Here is a 21824-nt window from a genome sequence, read left to right as displayed (position 1 = left end):
GTGAATTTTGGCTAGATCAAGTGGAATTTCTTGGTCATGTCATTAGTAAAGATGGAATAGTTGTTAACCCGAGTAAGGTAGCAGCAGTTCTAGAATGGGAAGCACCCAAGACTGTCAAGGAAATCCGAGGATTCCTAGGAATGGCAGGCTATTATCGGAGATTCATTGAAGGATTCTCTAAGATAGCAGGACCTATGACAAAGCTGTTAAGGAAGAACACACCATTCGTGTGGTCAGAGGAGTGTGAGAAGAGTTTTCCAACTCTGAAGGAGAAACTCACAACAGCACCGGTGTTAGCGGTTCCTGAAGTTGGCAAGGACTACACCGTGTACTGTGACGCATCCAAGCATGGATTGGGTTGCGTACTCATGCAAGATCGGAAAGTGATATCCTATGGATCGAGGCAACTCAGACCTCATGAAGTGAATTATCCAACACATGACTTGGAATTAGCAGCTGTCGTATTTGCACTCAAAACTTGGAGACATTTTCTCTATGGAGCGAAGTGTGAGCTCTATACAGACCATAAAAGCCTCAAATATTTCTTCACTCAGAAGGAACTCAACATGAGGCAGAAAAGATGGCTAGAATTGATCAAGGATTATGATCTGACAATCAATTACACACCAGGGAAGGCTAATGTTGTAGCAGATGCCCTGAGTAGGAAGAGTACCGGAGGAGTGGAACAAGAAATATCACCGGAGTTGAGGAAGGAAATAAGCCAAGCCCAAATACAACTTTGGGAGAAAGAAGCCCATGAAGGATTATCGGCGTTGCAAGTAGCCGATGAGCTTAATGTCAACCTGAAGAATGAGATAATGATGGGTCAGTTGGACGATCCATTCATTGTAGAAGAGATGAGAAGAATAGATGAGGGAAGACCATCAGAATTTCACCGAGGAGAATCTGGATCTTTATGGTTCCAGAAAAGAATTTGCGTTCCGGATATTGCTGAAATTAAGGAGGTAATACTCCGGGAAGCTCATCAAACACCATATTCCATACATCCGGGAAGTACAAAGATGTACATGGATCTAAAGGAACTATTCTGGTGGAATAATATGAAGAGAGAAATAGCACAATATGTGGCAGAATGCCATACCTGCCAGCGAGTGAAGGCTGAACACCAGAGTCCGGCAGGGAAGTTACAACCTTTACCTATTCCAGAGTGGAAATAGGAGGAAATAGGGATGGATTTCATCACCGGACTACCCATGACCAATAAAAAGAAGGACATGATATGGGTAATCGTGGACCGGTTGACGAAGAGCGCCCACTTTTTAGCGGTAAACCAGCAGGATAAAGGAGAGAAACTCATCGATCTTTACATCAAAGAGATCGTGAGTAAGCATGGAGTGCCTAAGAAGATCGTATCGGATCGAGGATCCGTGTTCACATCAGCATTCTGGAAGCAACTACACGAAGCTTTAGGATCCAAGTTGGACTATAGTACCGCTTATCATCCCCAGACCGGTGGACAAACCGAGAGAACCAACCAGATTTTAGAAGATATGCTTAGGGCTTGTGCCCTAGACTTTGGAGGATCATGGGAAGAACACTTACCACTAGCAGAGTTTTCATATAACAATAGATACCAAAGCAGCATCAAGATGGCACCATTTGAAGCTCTGTATGGAAGGAAGTGTAGATCACCAATATGTTGGTATGAAGCCGGAGCAAGCAAGGAGTTCAACCCTGATTATGTCAAGGAAAAACAACAAATCATTGACATTATCAGAGACAGGCTCAAGATAGCCCAAAGTCGGCAAAAGAGTTATGCCGATCAGAAGAGAAGGACATGGGAACCACAAGTTGGAGACATGGTTTATCTTAAGGTAAGCCCGATGAAAGGACTCCAGAGGTTTGGAGTAAAAGGAAAGCTCAGTCCTAGATATATAGGACCTTTCAAGATACTGAGTCAGAATCGAGGTTTAGCCTTTGAATTGGATCTACCGGGAAGGTTAGCTCAAGTTCACAATGTATTCCATGTGTCACAACTCCGGAAATGCTTGAAAACCCCAGATGAACCAATATCACATGATGAGCTCGAGTTACAACCAGACTTAACATACATCGAGAAGCCAGCCAAGATTCTCGAGGAGAGCTGGAAACAACTCAGAAATAAAGCTATCAAGTATTGCAAGATATAATGGAAGCATCACCCCGAGAGGGAAGCCACCTGGGAAAAAGAGGAAGACCTGAGGAAAACATACCCCGAGCTGTTCAGGTATTACAACCACAACTTCGGGACGAAGTTTTCTTTAAGGGGGAAAGGCTGTAATGTCCCAGGTTTAGAGATGATCGAGGGGTAGATTTTAGAAAGGGATGTGCATTGCATAGTAAATTCTGGGGAAATTTCGCGTTTTTAAACAAAAACTGCATCGAAGGGGGACAAGTTTCTCTCTCGACACCTTACAGGGTTAGGGTTTCGAGAGTGCGACAAACTTGCATCTCACTTCACTACTTTAGGGTTTTGAGAAGAGAGGGGAGAATTTGCATTATTAAATTCTAAATGAAGTGTCATGGTTAAATTCAAACCAATGATGAATTTGAATTTCAAATTCAAACATTAAATAATTACCCTAAATAATTCAATTGTGAGGAAATTCATTAAGTAAATAATCAATAATAAACAAAATGAACAATTATAATAAAGTAAAGCTCATTAGGGAAAACTTTGAGCTTTATTGATCATCACACAATTTACATCGTCATTACAATATTCATAAGAGAAAATAAATGAATTACAACACATTACAAGAATTGGTGAAATTGAAAAAAAATAAAAGAGAATAAAAAGAAAAGTACAAGTAATGACCCTAGTCTAAATACTACAAGATCATCTTCACTTGATCTTGGATGTGATGAACTCCATGTCCATTTTTGATCAATTGTTGATTCCCTGCACAAATCAAAGCAAAACCAGCATTAAGCCAAGTGGCAAAGCCACTTGGCAGGTTAACAAATAAAGGAAATGAAGGGGATATGATCAAGCTGCTGAGCTGATCCATGCCACAGCCAAGTTCCAGGTCCAGGTGCACAGCACATGCCTACACACACACACAGCCTGCTCACAGGGCTGTGTGCATGCAGCACACACACAGTGAGTCACCAAAGTGACAAGCAAGAGCTATCGACCAGGGAGAGCAAGGGAGCACCACATATAAGCTTTTCAGAAGCAAACCCTAGCTCATTCATCGGCAGGCAACTTGGTAAGTCATCAGAGAACAAGAACACTTAGAACAGGAAGAACACATAGCCATAACCCTCATCCAGGAACAGCTCAAGAAAGGAACTGTTTTCTGTTGAGAAGTAAACCATGGAGTAGATCAAGCAGCAAGCTTACAAGGAGGAGCAGGGCAAGTCAAATCAACCACCAGAAGCAAAACCTCTACACCAACACACTATTTCTAGGAGCTGGAGTGAGGTATACACATTAACATGAACAAACCAGATGGTTTTGTTCATAAATTACAGAACATGATCTCAAACACACCACAAGGGTAGAAACCCTATATGTGAGTCATCATATGGCTACTGGCCAAATTGGTGCAAGAAAACCAGAGAGAAACAAATAGGAAGGCACCCTGGGAACATTGGCTATGCCAAACCAGTGACATAATCAAAGAAATCCAACAAGGGATGATCCTATTTAGCTAGTCAGTTTCACTTAGCACCTATAGCCACTACACCATCAGACAGATAGACTATCAAGTGTCTATTCATGTTTATCAACATCAAAGGGAACTGGAAAAACCACAAGGATTCTTCCAGTGAGATATTTCCCAAATCACAGCAAGCCAACACAGGTAGGAGCAACCATTTCTAAGCGACAGAGCACTGCTAGGGTCACAACAGCTACCTATCCACTTAAGAAATTCACCAAAGCATCACATCATTATCCAGGGGATTCAGTATGAGCTAGGGTACCCAACCAGTGGTTGGCATCCCTCTAGCTACATCAAATTCATCCATATGATCATTACTGCTAAACAGTTCACATCATTTATCTATCTAATAAAGCAAGGAATTACAGATAAATGAAACAGTAAAGTAACTAAAGCACCAACATCTTGTCAGTGAACCAATGGCTCACCGCAAGCATCAGATGATGCTTGAGTAAGCATCAACACACACCAGCACAAGTACAAGTGTCACTCAGACACCAGGTGAAGCATCAGTAAGGCACAGGCAACAAGCAAGTGATGATCATTTGATCATCAGGGCCTGCTAAAGAATGCCAGGGCAGGCTAGAATCAAACACTGGAATCCCACATGAATTCTATGAATTGCACAGCCACAGATAAGCAACATTTGTATTACAGACTAGCACATAATCACTTTTATAATTGTATCCAGAAGCACTCCATCAAGGGATGGAGCTGCCAAGTCAATAACAATGCTCAAATGAGCATGATCATGATTTAAAGCACAGAGATAGCACACCAGGAACACTGGTACTTGCCAAAGGCAAGGATCATGCATTATGATCAAGCCAGGGAGAAGTAATTGCACACACAGGAGAGGCAGAAGCAAGATAGCAACAGCAGTAATAACTGAATCAAGCAAAGCATCACAGTATGCTCATGAGCAAGAGCTCATGAGTTACAACAGCAAGTTATAGAGCACAATAGCATAGCACAGTAGCCAGAATCCATGGCAAATTCACAGCAGTATCATGAACAGCATGATCAAGCATTGCAATTGCAACACAGCAAGCAGCATACGTAGCAGCAGTGAGCTAAGCTCAGCAGAGCAGCAACAACAGCATGGCAGACCTCCACAGGGAGGAGAGCCATGGCCAGAGCACATAGAAGAGAAGGAAGAACAAGCACAGAGGGTAAGAGGAAGGCGGCGCATGTACCTGGAGCGAGCAGACGGCAAGCGTGGCCGTGGCGGCCACGGCGGCGCGCGCCGAAGGCACGGCGGCACCTGGCCAGGCCATGCCAGGCCCGACGAGCGCCGCAGCGCTCCGCACCTCGGCGGCGAAGGCCCGGCGGCGCCATCACGCCTGAGGCGCCGGTGAGCACCGCACCACCGTGCGGTCAAACGAAAGGGGAATCGGCGATGGGGCGGCTAAGAACCAGATCGACGCCGTGGATCTGGTGCGCCGTCGCGTGGCGGTGCAGATGCGCCCCATGGCGAGGGCCATGGCGGCCGGAGATCGCCGGAATCGGCCGGCGACGATGCGGGCGACGAAGTCGCCAGAGCGAGATTGGGGATTAGGGTTAGGTCGAGACGGCGCGAGGTGGTGGGCGAGTGAGCGACCGCTCGGGTCGGTCGGACCCGAGCTGGTTTAGCCCAACCCACTGGGCCACCCTGACAGGTGGGCCCAGGGGCAAAAAGGACTTTTAATAATTCAATAAAAACATGAAATTTTGAAATTCAATAGAAAATTATTAAAAGCTCTTAAAAATAACTTAAAAATATGAAAAAGGATCAGCATAAAATTCTCTATTTAAATAAAATATCAAAGAGAATTTTTGAAGACAATTAAGAATAAGTCCTATTTTGATGATTTAAATAATCATTTAAATCACACACCTAATTTTCTATAATGAAAATAAGTCCATTAATGTATTTGGACTTTAAAAACACCTTGACAACATTTCAAGGTTGTATTTTACTTGAAATCAAGTATCCTCAAATTATTCTTAGTATTAACCTCTTACATGATATAATAACAACATCGGAAGGGGGAAACAAACCCTAAAACTGGAATCATGCATAACTGCTTCTTTAACCATTGCCCTTATCGGACAATGATGCTATTTTTCAGAACCAGAGGACAAGGGTCAGTCCACACCTTCCAACTGCAAAACTTTGCAGTGTTCAGGCAAGTTCATCACTTGCTCATGTCATTTGAGTATTTTTATCAAATTACTTGCAAAGTATTATGGTTATCACTATTGCACAAAAATCAAAACCACTACTTTCATAACTATGAATATGACTATGTGGTGGGCAATGGAACCATGGATTGTGTTGATATGGTGGAGGTTCCATTGCACGGGTTTATATCCAGCTAGGATTAAACAACAAATGTCGCCAGTGATTCTTGTGCCGTAATACCCGTGTTAACCATAAGATCCGGAGTGGGATGGAGTAGTCAAAAGTGTTTCCACCTCTCGTTCATCAACGGATGCGCTTACCGTAGCAGTTGTGTCTGGCGGAACAACCGGAGGGTGGGGATCCCATTCTAATTCCCCACGGTAAAGCATTGCTTGCCGTAGCAGTTGTGTCTTGCGGAACAACCGGAGGGTGGGGATCCCATTCTAATTCTCCACGGTAATGCGGTCTATGATGGGTTGAAGCTACCGGCGTAGGAGTGTATGGTAGAGCCCAGCACTGTCGTCGTGGTCGGGGTCCACCCTGAAATTACGGGAATAATGGGACCGGCGTGGACCCAGGGTCGGGGCATGCAACAAAGGGTGGGTGTTCGAGGTAGTGGAGGAACATGATTGGCTAGACCTTATACCGGGCCTCACACCAAAGGAAGTGTGGATGGGAAAGCTGCCCGGTTGGCACCAAGGTTAAGATCTCTTATGGGTAAAGCAACACACCTCTGCAGAGTGTAAAGAACTGTGACCTGTCACTCCCTGTTCCGGGATGAGGAACTGCGAACGCGGCCGGAAAGGAGCTCCATGAAGTTCTAGTAAACCGGTGAAGGCTGACGGACATAGCTCTTTGAAATAAAAGCAATCTCTTGAAAAAATGTTTATCAAAACTTGCATTGGTATTAGACTTTCTGGTCTAATATCGTAGCTAGTGCATTAAACACCTCTTATCTATAATGAACTTGTTGAGTACGCTCGTACTCATACCACTCTTAAATCCCATGCTTAGATTGTCTGAATCGTCTGGAGGAGGACTACGACAGCAATGAAGGAGCCGAGATCATCGGCTACGAGGAACCAGACCTCTCAGGAGGAGTGGAAGGCGTAGACTATCTCATTGTCTACGGATCCGGGGAGGCTTCCGGAGGAGAACAAGCCTAGAGATATCTGATGAGTAGTAGTAACCGAGCAGCCCGAACTCTTAGTATTTAGCTGCTCGATGGAATAAATGTTTAGTTTAATGAGACTCTTGTATTGTAAGTTAAGTTGGGTTCGCCTCGAACCCAGGAGTGATCCTCTTAGGACCCAAGAGGAGCTCCGAGACGATATGTGTATGTTACTTGTAATAATATGTGAATGAGTTATGGACCCGCTATGTTCTGTTGTACTACTCTGAGGGATGTAACATTTGCGGAATGGTACTTCGTGAATGTTATATCAACGACTAGCATACTACAACATGCAGTGGTATGTAGGGTCACCACACAGACTTTGACTATCTATGCACAAAATTGTACCTTCTCCCTGAGTTCACAAAATATAGACTTATAACAATACTTACTACTATAATATATGAAAAGGATCCAAGAAAATCAAGATATTCCTGAAAACTGGTTTGCACATCGGCATTTTATGAACAGATTCTAACACCTAGTTGAAAGGGTAATTAATCGTATCTTATGAGAGATCTGTGCTAAAAGCTTCGCCAGTGAACTGTGTCTCGAGAGACTTCCCGCCAAGGTCACCTCAATGCTCCCTCCTATACTGACGTCGATCGATCCAAGATGTTTGAGACTTATCGGGCTCAACCGTAGATTGCCAACGAGTCTTGGAGCTCTAGCATCCCCCATTCACAACCATCCCCAATTTTGTTCAACTCAAAGTGTATGAGTTACATATTGGTGGAGACTATTTATATACTAGGACCCATAAATGACCAAGACTATCATTTTGATGGCAAGTGGGGTGGAAAATATAGGAAATGTCGGGTCTATTTGTCCATGGTGGACTAGTGCGTGAGTGCATGTGAGTATGGGTGTGTACATGATAACGGGCGAGTGCTGCCTTACACAATGCGCCCGTCCGGTGAGAGAGGGCTTGCTAGTTTTTATGTCGTAGAAGGTAAGAAAGGTGAAAATATGAACTTTGCACTCCTTTCATGTGTTTCACACGACGTACATGAGACGCCTGCTATGAGTATTTTGCCCAAGTCTAGAACCTAAATTGTAAGGGTGAATGTCAAGTGAAAATATCCAATGGAGATTAGAGACCGATTACTGTGCGTATGCCACGAGGAAATGATTATATTGATATCTTTCAAAAAAAATGTGTGCATAAGGAGATGATTAAGCGTGGAATCAACCAAGATGTCTCTTGATCTTTCAATACATTGCAAAATGTCGTTCTTACTAATATCCTTCCTGAGATTTTTTATATTTCTACTTAGTCGTTTATGATTTTAATTAATGGACTTGGGAAGCACATCGCCCTTGCTATATAGAACATTTCTTGTTTCACATAATAAGATAGTGCACTAATTTATTTAGCATGAGCGCTTTTTTATGATCTTTTTTTTTTTTTGAGGATCTAGCATGAGCCTGTTTCAGGTTTAAAACCCAGCGTCATCCCTTGGAAGCGGTAGATGGCCGGCCCGGACCATGAACAACCCCTCGTAGACCAGCCCAGCGAGCAGCCCACCGATCATGGGGCCAACCCAGTACACCCAGTGCCCAGCCCACACCCCGGAGGCGAGCGCGGGCCCAAAGGAGCGTGCCGGGTTCATGGACGCGCCGGAGAACGGCCCGCCGGCGAGCACGTTGGCGCCGACGACCAGGCCCACCAGCAGCGGGCCGAGGTTGCCCACACTCCGGCGCGGGTCCACGACGGTGGCGTACACCGTGAAGAGCAGCGAGAAGGTGAGCACGGCCTCCCAGAGCACCCCCTGCGCCGCGCCCACCCCGGCGGCCAGCGCGTGCACGGGCAGCGCCGCCCCGCCGCCGGTGAGGAAGGAGAGGAGCAGGCAGGCGAGGGAGGAACCGAGCAGCTGCGCGGGCACGTAGAGCGCGGAGCGGAAGAGGGTGATGTGGCCGCCCGCGGCGAGCCCGAGCGTGACTGCCGGGTTGATGTGGCCGCCGGAGACGTGGAGCCCCGCCGACACCATCACTGCCACCGCCATCGTGTGCGCCAGTGCCACCGCCGTCAGGCCCATGATCGTGTCGGTACCGCCGGACAACCTACCTGCAAACACATGTACGCACCGCACGTACATAGTTTCACGTTCTCAGATCGAACACATGCAAGCATGGACATCGTTTCCATGTATCACTGTACATGCGTACGTACCGGCGGCCATGGCGGAGCCGACGCCGGAGAAGACGAAGAGGAAGGTGAGGACGGCCTCGGCGAGCACGGCGCGGACGCAGCCGGCCTCGGTGACCTCGCGGTGGTGCCCGAGAGTGAACTTCGCCATGAGTGTACGCCTCGGTGTTGTATGTGGCTTATCTGATCTGTCGTCGGTGGATGATCACACGTACGATCGAGGGAAAACCCGAGTTATGATCCAGTTGGGTGGAAGCTGACGGCTATATATAAAGGTCGTATGTGCAGTATGGGATAAGGAGGCGGGAAATGATGGAATTGCTGATGCAAGCGTAATAACAGAGGGCGGTTGCCAGCCGGGGCTCACACCAGAGGTACACTGGCCGAGTGCACACATTCAGTAAGTAGCTTCAGAGATCTCAGCGTAAAAGAGAATCTTCACGTACTATGTTAGGCTGGATCTCAGTTTGCATTGGTTGCTAACCTAACAAACTACTTTCTCGGATGGAAAATGCGCAATGCTAGAGTTTTCGGAAATGTCTCCACCATGCCATCCTTTGTAATTTTGATTATTAAGCGGAATGATGCGCTTTGGCCGGGTTGCCGCGGGGACAAAGCATCTGAATGCTATCATGTCGCGAGAGTAGCCTCTTGTATTTCTTTTGCCTTCTTGGCTTTAATTTTGATTTAAACTATTCTTAATCAATAAAATAGGCAAAGCTTTTCCCCTGTTTGAAAAATAATAATTTGAAACAGAGGGAGTACTTATGTACACAGAAATAAAATCAGAACACTTATCTGAATGATGGATGATTATGTTTATGTTTACGTGTTTTCTGCTGCCAGAAGAAAATGAGTTGTCCATTCAAGGACATCCGATAAAAAAGAAGATCGGTTGAGCCATATTCATCTTAGATTGAACATCTCATATTACATCCCTTTTGTGATTGATACATTCTAATTTCTAAACTGAAAGATCGATTGACCAATCATCCTGACTTCGCTGTGGCACACTGCATCGTAGCTCACGAGACATGAGCTGAGCTTGTTAGGTGGAAGGACAAGAGAGTGAGGCAGCTACGGCATTCAGTGTCGTCGCGATCAATCGGACGGAGGGCACCATCGAAGTGCGCAACAGCACAAGGTGTAGGAGCCATCCTTAACAATCTCACACATCTTATTTACTGTTGGTGTCCACTCACTGCGCTGACGCAGCCTATCCTTAGGTTTTGGACAGCGAATTTAGGTAAGAAATAAAGCCGCTTTTCACGCACCCTTTCGTCATTTCATCTGGCCATTAGGAAGGCAGGAAGCACGACACTGACAGAAGGAAACCGGATTGACAGAAAAGAAGCTCTATTAGCAGTAGTAGGATGGTGACCTAAGATCTTTTTATCAGGTAACATAGGGTTCGAGGTCTACAACAGAAGTAGACGTACACCAGTTCAGATTCAGAAATTAACAAGACACTAGTGAAGACAAGCCCTAACCAGGGATGCCACTCACTAACGTGCAGAATGTTCGAAACAGAGGAGCAGAGGAGTCACTCCGTTTGAGACGTCTTGGCCTCGGGCAAGGGAATCGAGCAACAGCAATGGTAGTATCCACTCTCGTCGAACTTGAACCTCTGCGAAAGGTGGAATGCCGGAACTGGATACTCGCCCCAATCCTGTTGCCCGTACTGCCTGAATATACTCCGCGCATCGAACGAATCATTTCTTCGGTTCCGCTTCTTGCTGCAGCGAAACATGCAGACAAGGTTAGAACTGTACATGGCAAACACATTACACAGTTGCAGAAAAATGGTTTGTTGCTTGTACCTCTTCATGTGGCGCACATTCATTATGGTTGCGTGTAACTGCAGTTGCAAAAGAAGAGGCTGTTTTAGCACCAAATATAGAAAATGTGCAGAATCACATTTATGGAATATTGTATTCATATATTGGAAACAAAACTCAGTAATTCTTTATGCATATAGAGACTTAACAAAATTTAGTTGCACATGAAAAATGTTTATCCCATCATAGTCGAACTAACTCTCAACTATATAGTGACAGGTTGAATTGATCAAGATGGAGAATCTTAGGGGTAAAAGACAAAAGAATAACCAAAATGATGTCACACAATGACAGAAACGTAGTCCTAAAAGTTTGCAAAAAGATGCTCTCTGCTACTTCAGTATATTTTCGTAGGTCTAAAAAATTATATAACTGATTAGCAGCTTGGAGAGAAAAATTATATATTACCGAGTAAATAGGCAACAGTGTAAATGCTAAAGATAGCAATAGAGAACTACTTCGGCTTATACAGTTATACTTACCCTCAATTCTTGTCTTGCGTCCCTTTCAAGAACTAAGCCTGACTTGACAAAGGCATCAGTTATTACTTCTAAAGGACCAGTAAAGAAACAACATTGCACTCGAAGGTTTAATTCTATCAATAGTAATAAAATGAATACTGAAATGATAAAGGAACACACAAACTGCTTCTCAGAAGATCCCACACTGAAAAAAATATACATATTGCTTATTCGCCATAAAACATTCCAAAGGATACTGCAGGCACGGACAAGGCGTCCTTCTCCACCAACTTCAAGTACTGGAGCATATACCACCCGGGCCCTGGCTGGCGAGCCTTTCATGCATGTCTGAAATGTAATATTCATGTGAATCACCAAAACTTGTTTATAAACATCCAAACATTCAATAGAGCAATAAAAAGTAGTATTGTGAAGTGTCAACAAATGCTCTGCTCTTCGCTCCGATTTTATCGGCCAACACAAACTAGTCACGTATAAATTAGCTTCTGATGAAGATACTAACACATAAATATTCAATAACGATATCTTTTCAACTAAAGAGGAAACTTACCAGACCCCTAAGTTGTATAGAGATAGGTCGGTTTTCCAAAGCTTCATTTACCTGGGAAGATAGTGACTGCATTGGCAATGCAGTGAATTAAGTTTCTGGATATTGTCAGCCAATAACACTGTATCTTCCTAAATAGCAATACCTGGAGCACATCAGAAGCCTTAGCTATACGATCCTTGTTCCACAACTTCAACATAAGAACCGTTAGGTGAAACGTTTTGGGCTTAATGAATACTGACTTGTCAATGCTGAACTCTGCAGGTGATGAAGAAAAGTATTCTAATGCTGAATGAAACAAAAACATTGTACTTTGGAAATGCATATGACAACAAGGATAAAGTGTATCTTTATAGCATTGCCAGTGTAGCACTAGCATAAAATAGACTAATAAGGATTATAGTGATCCCATCTCTCATTCAGAATTTTTATTTGATTAAATATTTCTACTAGCTTGTATTCTTTCAATTTTCATAAAGCTTCTGATGTATATCTCCCTATTAAACAGCAAGCTAATTCGTTTCTCGATATTAGCATGTCGCTTTGGAGCTATCAGGGTCAAAATAAACTCCATGGGCCAGCCAGTATAAAAAAAACATAGATAACCAAATTTACTTGATACCAAAATTTTAAGATAAAAAAATCACATATGCATGTCTTCGCAATCTTGCTTTCTCCGTAAATATATGGCCTTCTATATTAGCCGCTTAGTAAGTTGTAGTCAACTAGGAAAACATGGTTTATCTCATGTGTTATTTTGTTGCTTTGTTTACAGTTTCAAGATCCAAATGTGGAGCGTATTCATCAAATTTCATAATACGTACATGCCTTATTTGATTCATTCTTCTTAACTCTGTAATGATGTTACGTGCATACCATTGAGCATCCCTACTGACCAAGAACACAAGTTTTAAACATGCACCTTCATGAACAGAATAATGCTGCATTTTTTAACAGACAAAACGAAGTTCCACGAGCAAAGTAAATAGCATTGACTGTAGAAATAATTCTAAGGAACACGATAAATTTGCACAAAATAAATAGCTAAGATTTAGACCTGCTTGTGAGCCTTTATTATCCACAGACTTCTCTTCTTCGACTCGGCGCTTGGTCAAGACACCCTGGCTTTCTGCTTCATCATTTTCGTCAGTAGAATCTTCACCTAGGCTTTCATCCTTATCACTATCTACATTAGCTGCCGACAGCCCGAGGATCGAGCTCTGGAAGTTGTTCAGTTTCTCGACAAGATCCGGGTGGATTGCCAACGGAAGCGATATGAAATGAGAGTAATCAAGCATTGGACTTTTTACAGCCTGAAAAATAGGACAAACAAAGTTCAGCAGTACAGAGTGATTATTACTATTAAATGAAATAACAAAATATCCTGCTACCCATGAGGGTACCTAGGCACATTTGCTTCACTGTTAGATGGGTATGATCTTATCATTATAGGGTTGCTCTCAATTAGAGGGATTAGCAAGTCTGGCTCTAGGGTTAAAGAGAGGATTTCAGTGCCACTCGGCCACTCCAATGTTCTTAGTGAACTAGATAGGGGAGAGTGAGAAATGTACCAGAAAGGTGGTTGCATTCTGTATCTTGAATTCACTCATGTGTGTTAGGTCGAACCAAGGTAATGGACACTTCGATTCTTCCAGTGGAGGTACTACTTTTGGACAATTTACGCAAAGAAATGAGTAGAAAATCACAAAACAATAGCCAGTGGACAGTACCACCGTCACTTCTACAAGATGTGTTTGATAATTCACACTAACACTTCTGCAACAGATATATTACTTTTGTGGTTCTGCCCTGAACGCTGATATATTACATAGTTAAATTGTTAAAATTTAACTCATCGTAGCTATATTTGTTAACTAAGCTAGCTTGTGATATATGTGAAATGATAATAGAGGGACTGATAACTACTTTGGTGTCATGAACCTCAAGAAAGCGGTAAATATTAACCAAACAGCAGCAAAGATAAAGAGGAGCAATGATTCAGTGAACAATATAACCATACAGTAATCATCTGTTGCAACAGTGTGTTCAATATCTACCTCTCCAAGAACTTTGGCAATTCTCTCTGATGCATTTCTAATACTTTCAGCGTCTTTGCCTTCAAGGACTGTATCTCCCATGCAGTAGAATAAAATAATACTATCCATTAACTCCGAAAATAACTAACATCTTACATCATCGAACATAGTTTCAGAAAGAAAGGCAGGCATAAGTATACCAACAAGAGTTTCCTCCTTTGAAGATGGAAAGATAATTTTGACTCCATTCTCTTGTTCAATCTGCTTCTGCATACATCCACTACAAACCAAAGAATAAAAGTTATGCTAACAAATAAAGGCCAGGGATTGTACCAAATAAGAATGGCGAATATAAGAGCAATACCCCTTTCCTTTCAGAAAACGCTTCAGAGGAACATCTACCTGTAAAAGAACAGCTAAATCTATGAACAGCATTTAGAGACTGTCTTGTAAAGACCACATGCTTAGAGGGAAAAAACAAAGAGCTTCGCTGAAAACACAAAACTATTAAATCATCTTCCCAGCATACCTCGATAGAACAGGAATATTTCTCTCCAGTTACCTCCATAGTGTCTTCCGTAACTACTTTGGTTGCACTGGAATCAAGAGCAGAATTATTTTCTGACGATGAAGCATTATTGGTGGTCACTCCAATAACAACATTAGTTGCTTTATCCGAGGCCAAAATTTCACTATCAGTGATCAAAGTCTCTACCACTTGCTTCCTTCCAGAATTGGATAATTCATCAAGGTCAGCTGCATCGTGTTGAGATATAAGGTAATTAGATCATAACTCCACACACATACAAAAAATAGATGAGAGAAGAATTGGAGGAAGACACATAAGGGTACGTCTTGAGGGAAAAAGTAATTAGGAGAGTCCAATTCTGATAGTTAAGCTTTGTGTATCAACCTTACGATTCTTGATGGCTCGCAGTTACCGAAGAGGTAATTACATGATGACAGGTCAATCACAAAAAAATCTAGGATTAACTTCAATCAAGCACCACTTAAGGGTCGATCTCCTAAAATGTCTATAGTATGCCCACTCATCTGGCTAGCACGTATGCAAAGCAGAATGCCATTTATTTGCTAATACGACACATGACACGTCCAAGATGCTGTGTTCATATTTTTTTGCTTGAACCTAAAACTCTATGCTCAGCAGCCCTTTAAAAAATTATAATTGATGAGGAAATGCGCAATGGCCCGTAGCTTATGACTGACTTGATTGAATAGCATTGGACAATAATCCACCATGAATTTCAATCTAGGACTATGACTTCAATTCAAAATAATTGGAGCTTTGGCAAGATTCACTATTCTATGCTTGTGAATCGAAATTTCAGTCTACTGCCATTACCAATGTCCAATAAGGCTGGTGCAACACTTTCACTACCTCTTAGGAAAAAAATATCATAAGGTGAATGCTATATTTTCTTTAACCAGTTACGCTCCATTCCTGGTTTTCGGAAACCAAACTAGTTTTCAAAGGTGTGACTTGTTCGTAAAAAAATTAAGAGCTAGTTTAAGAGATAAAAGACTTGATAGACAGATTAAAATGCGCTACTACGAGTCTCTGATACATGACGTCATGGTGCGAACTAAAACGTCAGAACGTCAGGTAGCAAAGTGGAGGAAACCTTTTCGGGGAGATGCTTGTGTTGAGACTGGCCTCCATCTCTGCACAGGTGAATTTGTCTTCCTGTGTTTAGAAGCATTGCCTGAAGCTCCTTGTGGCTGTTCCATCGCAAACGAGGGCAAACTGTTTTGAACAGCTGATCCCTGTCGATCAAAGATACCGTGGGAAGCATTATTGTACTGTAGGAATGTACGAGAGACCAAATTCATCAGGGGCAAACGCCCTCTACCACTTAATTTGATGGTTCAGCAATCAAAGAATTCCCCCCCAAAAGAATCCTTGGTACTGTAGTTGAATCCTCACCATTTTGTATCTCAATAAAACAACATGGTATAGATGAAAACACAACAAAACCCTTGCAGAAGCGCTAATCCGTCAGAGATGGGCTACAGTGCGAGGGATAAACATGAATTGGCGAGCAAAAGGGGAAAGAAGCAAACCGACACCACGAACCTGCAGGTAGCGGAGCGGGGAGGCGGCGGCGCACAGGGGCCTTCGGCAGAACCGGCTAAACCTAGGAAGATTGGAAAAGGGGGACGGCGGAACGTTAGGGACACGAGGGAGGTAAATCTGGGGGTCTCGCGGAGCGGGGTCGCCGCCGGCGAGGATTGGGCTCCCCCGTGTTTCGATTCGGAAAGGAAAGAAAGAAAAGTTGTGAAGTCCGAACTGTATTTCTGAGTAGCAGTAGTAGTACCTCGCGAGAGAGCTGTGCACGAACATGACACGGCTGATGAGAGGGGCGTTGCGTGTCGCCGCCGGGCGTGCGCGGCGGCGGCGGCGGAAGAAGCGAGCGCTACTCGTTCCTGGGGCTTGGAAAAGAAAAGCAGAGTGCTCTGCTCACAGGATTTTACTACTCGTCAATCGTCATCCAGAGTTCAGAACACTCGTGCAGTTAACCAAGACACTTACTACAGTACTGTAAATCACACACATATATTTACATGCAAATCTGATCACACGAATCAGAACAAGATTTCAGCTACTTTCATTCAGGGCACTGATTTTACAAGGCGATGTTCATGTTCATGCTGTCGCGGCGGTTGAGCATCTCGGTGATGCCCTGCACCCACTTGAGCTGGTCGTGCTTGCTCCTGCACTCGAACTCCACCACCCTCTCCTCCGTCCTCACGCCGAAGTAGCCTCGCCGCCGGCTGCCGTCGTCCACCTCCCTGCCTGCCCATGCCGGCACGTTGGACCTGATGTCGAGGACAACACCTGAAAACGTATACACGTGGCTGAGAGACTGTCGTTCATGCAGAGAAGTGGAGTGCTCGTAACTGACAAGCTTGCATGTCAGAAGCAGCTTACACTTCTTGGTCTTGATGAACGTGCCGGCCATATGCGCGCTCTTCATCTTGATGATCACCTGGAAGTTGGGATCTATGTACGCTGTGACGAGCTTCCAGTGGAGTATTCCTGCAACAAATCCCATGCATGGCACTCATGTCAGTTTCTGGATTATAGTCCAAAATAGTGTTCATCCGACGATCAAAGTACGAGCGTCGTACCCTGTCTCGTGCGCTTGAGGAGCTCGCCGCCACGGGACACGAAGATGAGCGGCGAGATGTCCCTCTCCGACGCCCTGCCGGCGTCGCCGTCCCCGGGCGGCAGGGCGGTGGCCTGGATCTCCTTGTGGAGCCTCGCGCGCAGCATGGCGGCCCCGCGCAGCGCCGTGGCCGCGCCGGCGGTGAGCGCCATGATGTCGCCGCTCGCCTGCGCGTTCACGGCCGAGTGGATGGACCCCAGGATCTGCTCGTGGCTCGCGCCCATCGCCTGCGCCATCTCCACGCAGTGCGACGCCACCAGCGCCGCCGCCGACGCGATGGCCGCCGCCGTCTTCGCGCCGCTCGCGTTCTTGGCGGCGCCCCGCTCCGGCGCGGGAGGAGGAGGCGAGGGCGAGGAGGTGAACACCGCGCCGGCGACCAGCGCGGCCACCGCCGCCGCGACCCCGGCCACGGACGTCGCCGCGTAGGCCTGCGCGTTGCGGGACCGCGCCTCGGCGCGCTTCTTCTCCTTCTGCTCCTTGATCCACGCGCCCATCGTCGTCGTCTTGCCGCCCGCTCTCCCCGCCGCGGCGGCGGCTCGGAGAAGCTGCGCGTCTGCCCTGGGAGAGAACGGTGGGCTCGCAGCTCCTCCAGTGCCGGCCTGCATAGCCGCCGCCGGCGCCGCCATTGCCGCGTCAAGCGAGGACCTATGCTGCTCTTCATTACCTGCAGCAGCCGCGACGGGGATGTCGCAGACGCCCTTGCTGCTCAGCACCTTGAGCGCCTTGGATATCTCCGCGGCCGACAGGCTCCATGACCGTGCGAGGAACTCCATCGTCTCCGTCGGGGTCTCCGGCGCCCGCACCGTCGTCGGAGGAGGAGGCCACTTCTCCGCCGGGCCGCCTTCCTCCTCGATGCCCTCCAGCCTCTGGAGCTGTCCATTGTTGCTCTTCTGTTGCTGCTGATCAAGGCATTCCTCCATTGCCTGACAGGGCTGTGACAGGAAACAAAGGTTAGCACCGATCAAAATTACACAAACTCAGAAACGTTTTCCAATCCTGTTACAGCTTAACAAGGTCAGTGGTTATTAGTATCAGAGGATTAAAGCCGAGAATCAGATGAATTTCAGGGACGTACGCACGAGAGAGATGGAGCTTAGAGTGAGCTTGATGCTAGGACGGAGCTCAATTAGCAACTTAACACCAACTTATAGACACGTCTTATACTATGACACTAGCATCTGCCATAGTCCATAGGCAACTCAGAGTTCAGGCTTCAGACAAGTACACACGATGACAGTGTCAGGCTTGTCCTATATACGGAAGCTATGAAAAGACGAGGCAGGCAGTGCTCTTAGTTAATTGTGCTTACGGCTCGTGCTGTTAGTGGGTGCTAACTAAAGTCTCCATAAAAGTGCTCAAAATGTTGCTTTTGGCAGCACTTTGGTAGAGAAGAGTATCCTTTGTAGTCTGCTCTCTTGTGGAGCCCCTGGTGTCTCCGATACTATCTGGTTTGAGAGCTCAAGTGTTGTTTTGTCCTCACACTAATGTTCAAGCAAGACAGGTAGCTTAGCTAGGTGTGAGTGTTAGCAGAACATCTTCACTGATATGCTGCACCTCACTTTACAAGGAGATTACCAAGGAATACTCAAGCAATTTATCCGACTCACGATCCACATTGCAAAATGCTCCATGGTTAGTAAGGCCGTCGGTCCTCTTTGTTCATGGTTTCCGGCTCTCCTGTTGCATCCTCTACCACCATGGGTTGTTAGGGTTTATGATTCACTATCGAAGGTTTTCGTTATTATGTCGATCCTAGGGTTTGATTGCAGGGGGAAGAGGTGGCATGACATCGAAAGCGCCTTGAGTGCCGATGGGTGGGTCATCGATAAGGAGCCACTATAATTTGGAGGCGATGTGGCAATGTTATAGCCGGGGAAAAGAAGGGGGCGGGGTTAACTTGGAAAGAAGTTAGAGGGATATGCTTTCGGGCTTGGACGAGGAGCAATAATTTAAATAAACTTTTTAGTGGAAGCACTCATTGGTTTTGGCACTGTGTCAAATTGATACAAACCACAAGATAGTTTATTTGAGATAATATATTCAATTCTAAAAACCACATTTATTTGGTCGATGGAAATGAGCGAAGGGAAATTAAGCCAGGGGTTGTAGGTTTTGAAGCCTTTTTTGTTTGTTGTTTGTATACATGAAAGTTTAGGATGGTACCATTTGAGACGGCCTAATTTGTACCATTATAATAACAAACGGGGTTGAAATACATTTTTGATGATAACTTATGTTAGCAAGTTCGATCGAAGCTTAGGACTCTTTTGATTCAAAAAGGAATTTCGTAGAATTTGGATCCTTACGAGTTTTACTACGTAGGTATTTTAATTCTTGGGATTGAAGTTTATAGAAATGTGTTTCTACGAATTACTTTGCATTCTATGTTTGAGGAAATTTTCCATGTGCTCAAACTTCTTGATGTAGTTCTTTTGTGTTTCCTAAAGTGTCGGACAGTCCTCGATATAGATTCATGTAGTTTTCTCGTCTACAGAATTAAAGAGGTCAAGATACTCCGATCATATGTTTTCCTTTTCCCGTTTTTAAGAATCCTGCTAATCAAATAGATCCTAATTTCTCATGATCTCCCATCTCTCCTACACTATACAAAGCTAGGGAATGGAACTAACAGCAGACTCCATGCACCATGCTCAATCTCTCCGCAAACACATGCATGTAGACTCTCTTGCCCGTCCCTGTAGTAGCCAAACAGAAACACCACCTATACAATAGAAAGGTGAGGTTTTCTATGAAAAATTACACCCATCATGCTATCTTTCACACAGAGGTGAAACTTCAGTTACTGAACCCATGCAGATAATTGTCGAGAAGAAGAAACGTGTGATTACAAGATAGGAAAGTTAATCACCCACTTAGTGGATCATCCTTACGTGCGTGATTGGAAAATCATTAGCGGCAACAAACAGAATAAAGTTCGGCAAGGTTCCATGATACCGAGGCAGGTAGATCTGTATATAGGATCATAGGAGTGTCTGCAACTTCAGGAACAGAAATGTGTGGGTTTGGCAGCATTTTACATTTCAGCGAGAACCTCTGCTAGCATCGGTAATTGCTACAACTACTACAAGCTTGTTGTACTAATTCACCAATTCATGCTTTCAGCAAACATGCGATAGTTGGAGCTTTACCTCTTTCCTGCCTCGTTTGGAGATTACTTCTTAATGCTCCCAGGAAATAATAGGAAAAGAAGGTTCATGATTGAGTGCTTAAGAAAAGACCTTTTCTAGTCAGAGAGAATGATTCCACCTGCAGTCCGGGTTTTCCGCCCGTCCGTGCGAAAGCATTCTGATCCTCGAATTCAGAGAACGAACTGTACATTTCCTTTCTAAAGAAATCGAGATGACCGATTCAAACCAGGGTACTTATTGTATTTTTCAAAAACATAAATTAAAAGAAGTGATGCTCGAATTTTCTTGATGGCTAAGACCAAGGATTTGGGTACAGGTAAGAAAAAAAACCGGGGGGGGGGGGGGGGGGGGGGGCAGGATTTCTGGTAAACGTGGTTATCGGAGATAACCGGTCAAATAACAGACAAGATTTTTACAAAATTTAAATTTCAAACACAATAATGTCTAAACACTTTGAATATAAAAATCTAGTGGAGCAGGAATCGGAAATCTCAGACAGATGAATTAGGACATTGGGTACAGTTATAGGAGAGGGGCAACCCGTATGGTTTACATTGAACTAACAACCAGTCCGAATTTAAATTAAATTCAAATGGACTTTGATTTTATGCATTATAAACTAATTTACAAAAAGTGGCTGACAATTCCGATTACTGGCTGGTAACCGCGATACTTCACTCAACAACGTAATCCCTCGATAAGATGGCTGTGCCAGAAACTAACTGTCACGCATGAATTAACAGAATTATACTAGGGAGAGTTGAAGGGTCCTCCTTTTTCGATAAAAAAAAATGCCAACAGATATCAAGGTTGCACACAAAAATAGAAAAAAATGAAGACGCCGTCGCGGTGACGAAACACTACAATAGCAGCACTCTAACCACCACCGGAGACAACACCCGGAGTATAAAAGAGATTCTCCAAAAGTAACGTCTTTCAGAAGGAAACAATGCACAAACGTCGTCATCATCCGATCAAAGATCTTGGGGTTTTTCCACCAAGTCCACAAAACAATGTCGTCAATAATGCTGCCATTGCCAGGTAGTAGAGAGTTGAAGGGTCCTCTTGTGGGAATAAAACTTACTCCCCCCCCCCCCCCCCCCCCGCCCCCACCCCCATTACAATGAATAAGGTGCCCTTGTTTAACGTGTTTTTGTTTGACCAAAAAATAATTCAAATATATAAAATTTTAAAGTGTTTTTAATACGAATCCAACGATAGTAATTACGTACAATATAATCAAGATTGTGTTGCTCAAGTTTTGTTGTCTTAGAATACGTGTGCGCCTTATTCATCGAAACGGATGTAGTATTTTATACCTCCACGACATCTAGGCATAAAAGAAAATTATTGAGTAATCTCTATAGAAAATATGCTCCATGAATATAATGCAAAAGTGCACAGGAAATAAAGTTATTTTTCTGCAAAA

The 21824-nt window shown here is 44.5% G+C and overlaps 3 protein-coding genes across 4 annotated transcripts; all 3 read right to left on the bottom strand.

Moving 5' to 3' along the window:
• Nucleotides 1-8326: 8326 nt before the first annotated feature.
• Nucleotides 8327-9405, bottom strand: LOC127342033 (aquaporin TIP4-4). The gene is made up of 2 exons (XM_051367972.2): nucleotides 9180-9405; nucleotides 8327-9074 (listed from the first exon to the last, which is right to left on the bottom strand). Exons 1-2 carry the CDS (start codon nucleotides 9304-9306, stop codon nucleotides 8446-8448), a joined length of 756 nt encoding a protein of 251 aa, XP_051223932.1. The 5' UTR covers nucleotides 9307-9405; the 3' UTR covers nucleotides 8327-8445.
• Nucleotides 9406-10494: 1089 nt separating this feature from the next.
• On the bottom strand, nucleotides 10495-16564 carry LOC127342031 (uncharacterized). The gene is made up of 14 exons (XM_051367967.1): nucleotides 16395-16564; nucleotides 16154-16214; nucleotides 15702-15843; nucleotides 14588-14814; nucleotides 14423-14460; nucleotides 14259-14338; nucleotides 14080-14147; nucleotides 13080-13335; nucleotides 12168-12280; nucleotides 12026-12091; nucleotides 11712-11802; nucleotides 11476-11543; nucleotides 10976-11013; nucleotides 10495-10891 (listed from the first exon to the last, which is right to left on the bottom strand). Exons 1-14 carry the CDS (start codon nucleotides 16418-16420, stop codon nucleotides 10699-10701), a joined length of 1467 nt encoding a protein of 488 aa, XP_051223927.1. The 5' UTR covers nucleotides 16421-16564; the 3' UTR covers nucleotides 10495-10698.
• Nucleotides 16565-16571: 7 nt separating this feature from the next.
• Nucleotides 16572-18484, bottom strand: LOC127342032 (uncharacterized). Of its 2 annotated transcripts, none has more exons than XM_051367969.2 (4): nucleotides 18322-18484; nucleotides 17209-18178; nucleotides 17009-17116; nucleotides 16572-16915 (listed from the first exon to the last, which is right to left on the bottom strand). In XM_051367969.2, exons 2-4 carry the CDS (start codon nucleotides 18164-18166, stop codon nucleotides 16704-16706), a joined length of 1278 nt encoding a protein of 425 aa, XP_051223929.1. In that variant the 5' UTR covers nucleotides 18167-18178; nucleotides 18322-18484; the 3' UTR covers nucleotides 16572-16703. The 2 variants fall into 2 exon arrangements, with proteins under 2 accessions (XP_051223929.1, XP_051223930.1); XM_051367970.2 differs by having other exon boundaries at nucleotides 18326-18484.
• Nucleotides 18485-21824: the final 3340 nt, after the last annotated feature.

Source organism: Lolium perenne, chromosome 3 (assembly GCF_019359855.2).
Source record: "Lolium perenne isolate Kyuss_39 chromosome 3, Kyuss_2.0, whole genome shotgun sequence".
Classification (NCBI taxonomy): Eukaryota; Viridiplantae; Streptophyta; class Magnoliopsida; order Poales; family Poaceae; genus Lolium; species Lolium perenne.
Note: the sequence above shows the minus strand (reverse complement) of the source record. Positions and strands in the feature narration are given on the sequence as shown.